The sequence below is a fragment of the Olea europaea genome, chromosome 10, assembly GCF_002742605.1.
Source record: "Olea europaea var. sylvestris chromosome 10, O_europaea_v1, whole genome shotgun sequence".
In the NCBI taxonomy this organism is placed as follows: domain Eukaryota; kingdom Viridiplantae; phylum Streptophyta; class Magnoliopsida; order Lamiales; family Oleaceae; genus Olea; species Olea europaea.
This window is the reverse complement of record NC_036246.1, coordinates 9228851-9232532: the sequence shown is the minus strand read 5'-3', so window position 1 is coordinate 9232532 and position 3682 is coordinate 9228851. Positions and strand designations below refer to the sequence as shown.

At 44.5% G+C, this 3682-nt stretch overlaps 1 protein-coding gene across 1 annotated transcript; it reads left to right on the top strand.

Moving 5' to 3' along the window:
• Positions 1 to 766: 766 nt before the first annotated feature.
• Positions 767 to 1705, top strand: LOC111400263. The gene is made up of 2 exons (XM_023027683.1): positions 767 to 985; positions 1070 to 1705. Exons 1-2 carry the CDS (start codon positions 767 to 769, stop codon positions 1703 to 1705), a joined length of 855 nt encoding a protein of 284 aa, XP_022883451.1.
• The last annotated feature ends 1977 nt before the right edge of the window (positions 1706 to 3682 follow it).

Below are 3682 nucleotides of genomic sequence, written 5' to 3'. Positions count from 1 at the left end.
AAAAAAAAAAAATTAGTGATACAATTAAATCCATGATATTAGAAATCATTTTGAAATGCAAATTGTTGACCACCGAACTTCGATCTCATGAGATTTATCCGGGGGCCCATTTCAATCAGATGTGAGTTCGGATTTTCAGTAGCTCGAATTAGACCCGCTGTAACATCTGAAAACATCATGATTATCCCTTGTCACATCAACCTCTCAAATCAATACACTTGTCAGGAGCGACGTCACCACCGCCCAAAACCACCAATCCAAAGCTCGAAATCTCAAGCCCCTTGCAGGTCATCATTACCTAGAGAAAACATTGACACATGACCACCGACCTCGTCGACCAATCACAGGAGAATTCGACGACCCGAGTTTCGAGCTTGGTACTGTAGCTGATTTGAGTTATTTGATGTAATTTCAGCTGAAGCCTTGTATTAATAATAGAGTAGAAGTCTTGTAAAAAAAAGAAAAGAAAAGAAAATACACACAAAATCATAATCCGATTACATCTTCTCTATATATTTTGTGATCCGATTTAGCAATAAATAACCCTTTTTCTTAAAGTTGGCTCAAAATTAGCTTTGCAAATTTTGACATCAACAGTTTGGTGCTAGAAGGAGGGCCTCAATTGTGAAAAATAGCCCCACTCTCTCCACAAAACTCGAAAACCATGAGTCACAACTCCAGTTCTAGAAATCCGTCTCACATCCACTCTCATGAAGCCAATACTCTACCAAGTTCTCCATGACGACAAGACCCACAAATGACTGCGATGAGGAAAGTCCAGGAAAAATTGACAAATGCAGTGGGACAATTGGAATGGAGCCAAGCCCATTTGTCCCCACCAGATACCGAGGTGGAATCCCCTGCAAGGACAAGGGCAAAACGTCCTCCCACCAGGAGAACTCTCCACTTTTCAAGAGGAGAATCCTCAAGAAGCCGGATTGACGAAGTTAGAAGTAAGGATTCCCCGACAAGGAGGACCAACAGCGTATTCGACAGGTTGGGGACCCAGCACTCGCTAACCCCTACGCGAGGACAGGCTGGTTCCGACCTTAAACGTCCTCTAGAATAGGCAGAACCCAAGCTGAGTGCGCTAAAAAGGCGCATCGCTGAGCTGGAGGCTAAAAACAAAGGTGGCACTGAAGACTATCTCACCAAGCGACATTCTCCATTTACTGAGGATGTCCTCATAGAACCATTGCTCGAAAAATTGAAGATCCTCCAGATGGCTACGTACGAGGGAGATGGAGATCTCCTCAGCCACCTTGACAAGTACACCTCATGGATGGAGCTACAGGGAACAAGCGACGTGATCATGTGCCGGGTATTCTCCCTAACTCTGGGAGACAAAGCTCGGAGATGGTTTAGAAGACTACACCAGAGGTTAGTAAAAAATTGGAACGACTTGGCCACAACATTTTTAGCCCAGTTCATGGGCTCCAAAGACAGAACCACGCCCAAGGAGCGATTAGTAAGTATCAAACAAGGAAAGAGTGAACCCCTCAAAGGTCACCTGAGCAGGTTCAATAAACAATCCATGGAAGTAGAAAAAATATCTGATGATGACGCACTCATGTCAGTACTGGCTGCACTAAGGCCCAGAATGAGACTCTGGTGGTTGGTACACGAGGACGGACCAAAGACCTATCACGAGTTCTTGAGCCGAGTTGAAAAATACATAAGTGCTGAAAACGCAAGCTCTGATTAAGAGAAAGCCAGGTGTGATCTTGACCTTAGCAATACAACAAAAGAAAAAAAAGCTGAATAACAGTCCTCAACATGAAAGAAAGAAGGGCAGGAGAGAAAGAGAACACCACAAGGCTTAGCCATGCAAATTTCGAGAATACTACCCACTTAAAGCCTCCTTGGAAGAAGTATTCATGCAAACTAGTGAAAAAGAGGCATTTCACAGGCTGGTGACCTAGAAGAATGGGCAAGCAAGACACCATCAAGGGCGATACTGCTGTATCAGAGGATGGTGAGTAAGGACACTGATAACTGTCAGAAATTGAAGGAGAAAATTGAGTCCTCAATTCGAAGAGGTCGGCTACAGGAGTTTGTTGCCGAACCAAAAGAAGTAGACCAAACTTTGTCGTAACAACCATTGCTATAGGGACCTCCTGTGGGAGCTCAATAGATAGTTCACAATTGTAATCCACCCCCACGCGCTAAAATCAAAATGATGGTCGGAGAAAACCAGTATATTGAGAGATCTAGAAGGGCGAGATAAAGATAAGCCCGAAATGCCCAAATCATGCTGAACTACGAAGATCAAACCCCTCAGATCTGCACAGACCCTAATGGTTTTGGTTCACGGAGAAAGATTCTCAAGGAATCCTCCAAAACCAAAGTGACGCCTTAGTGGTCACCATGCCAGTTGTCGGGGTGAATGTTTATAGAACATTAGTGGATAATTGGAGTTCGGTCAACATACTATCTTCATGAACTTTGAGGCAGTTAGAAATATCGAAATGCTACCTTCAACCATACCGAAGGAAACTACAGGGATTCTCCGGAGACCCTATCGAGGCTCGAGGTAAGATCGTCCTTATTGTAGAGCTGGTGAAGCCCCTAGTCAAAGAAGGGTTCTGACGAATTTTGTGGTAGTCGATCTGCCATCAAACTACAATGTAATATTAGGATGACCCATATTGCATGAGCTGAAAGCTACCACATCAATCTATCATTACTGTATAAAGTTTCCTACCCCTCATGGGATCGGGATAGTCCGAGGAGACCAAGCTGGGGCCAGAGCGTGCAATATCGACCTACCCAAAACTCAGGTTAACATGCTAAGGGACAGGGAAAATACGTGACCTAAGGAAGCCAAACTGAAGAAACCAATCATGACGGATCTCTCTGAGATTGACATAACTGAGAAACATTTCAAGCAACCTATGGATGACCAGTTATCCTTTGACGAAAAAGAGGTAGATCCACATCCCTACCTCAGAGTCCTTGTAATCTCATTATCTGTCACCATAGTAACCGTCCCAAAAGTCTTGGTGGATATGGGTAGTGCTCTCAACTCTCTCTTCAGCGACATCCTCAAGTGGATAAACATACCTGCCAACTTTCTATGACCGTACTCAAATATGGTCCTTGGACTAAGCGGAGCCCTGACCTGAGCTAAAGGACCGATCAAACTCAAAGTTGAGTCCGGATTGACACCCCGTCAAGTAAAGACAAACTTCGAGTTCGTGGTGTTCGACACTCCGTCGCCTTATGACGTCGTCATGGGGCAACCATTGATATTCAGTTTGAAAGTAGCGGTGTCACTATACCACTATTCAATTAAGTTCCCTACTCCCCATGGTGTGGATGAAGTCAAAGGAATCAGGGAGCTTGCCAATACATGTCAATTAAAAGCCTACGGTCACTGCCAACGTACCCTTCCGGGAGTGCATATAGCTCACGTATGGGATTTTGAACTCAATTCACTAGAACCACGGATCAAAATCGAAGGAAGAGAACCTGTCAAAGAGTTGGAAGGAGTTCAAGTTTGTGCCAACGACTTGTCAAAAGAACTAAAAGTCGAGTGCGAGCTGCAACCTTCCACCCGAAGTGAAATTGTGGCTTTTCTCAAACAGAACCTTGATGTTTTTGCCTGGAACCATGGGGACTTGAGAGGAATAGACCCCAAAATTGCTTGCCACAAATTGCAGGTAGACCCTTCAGTTCGGTC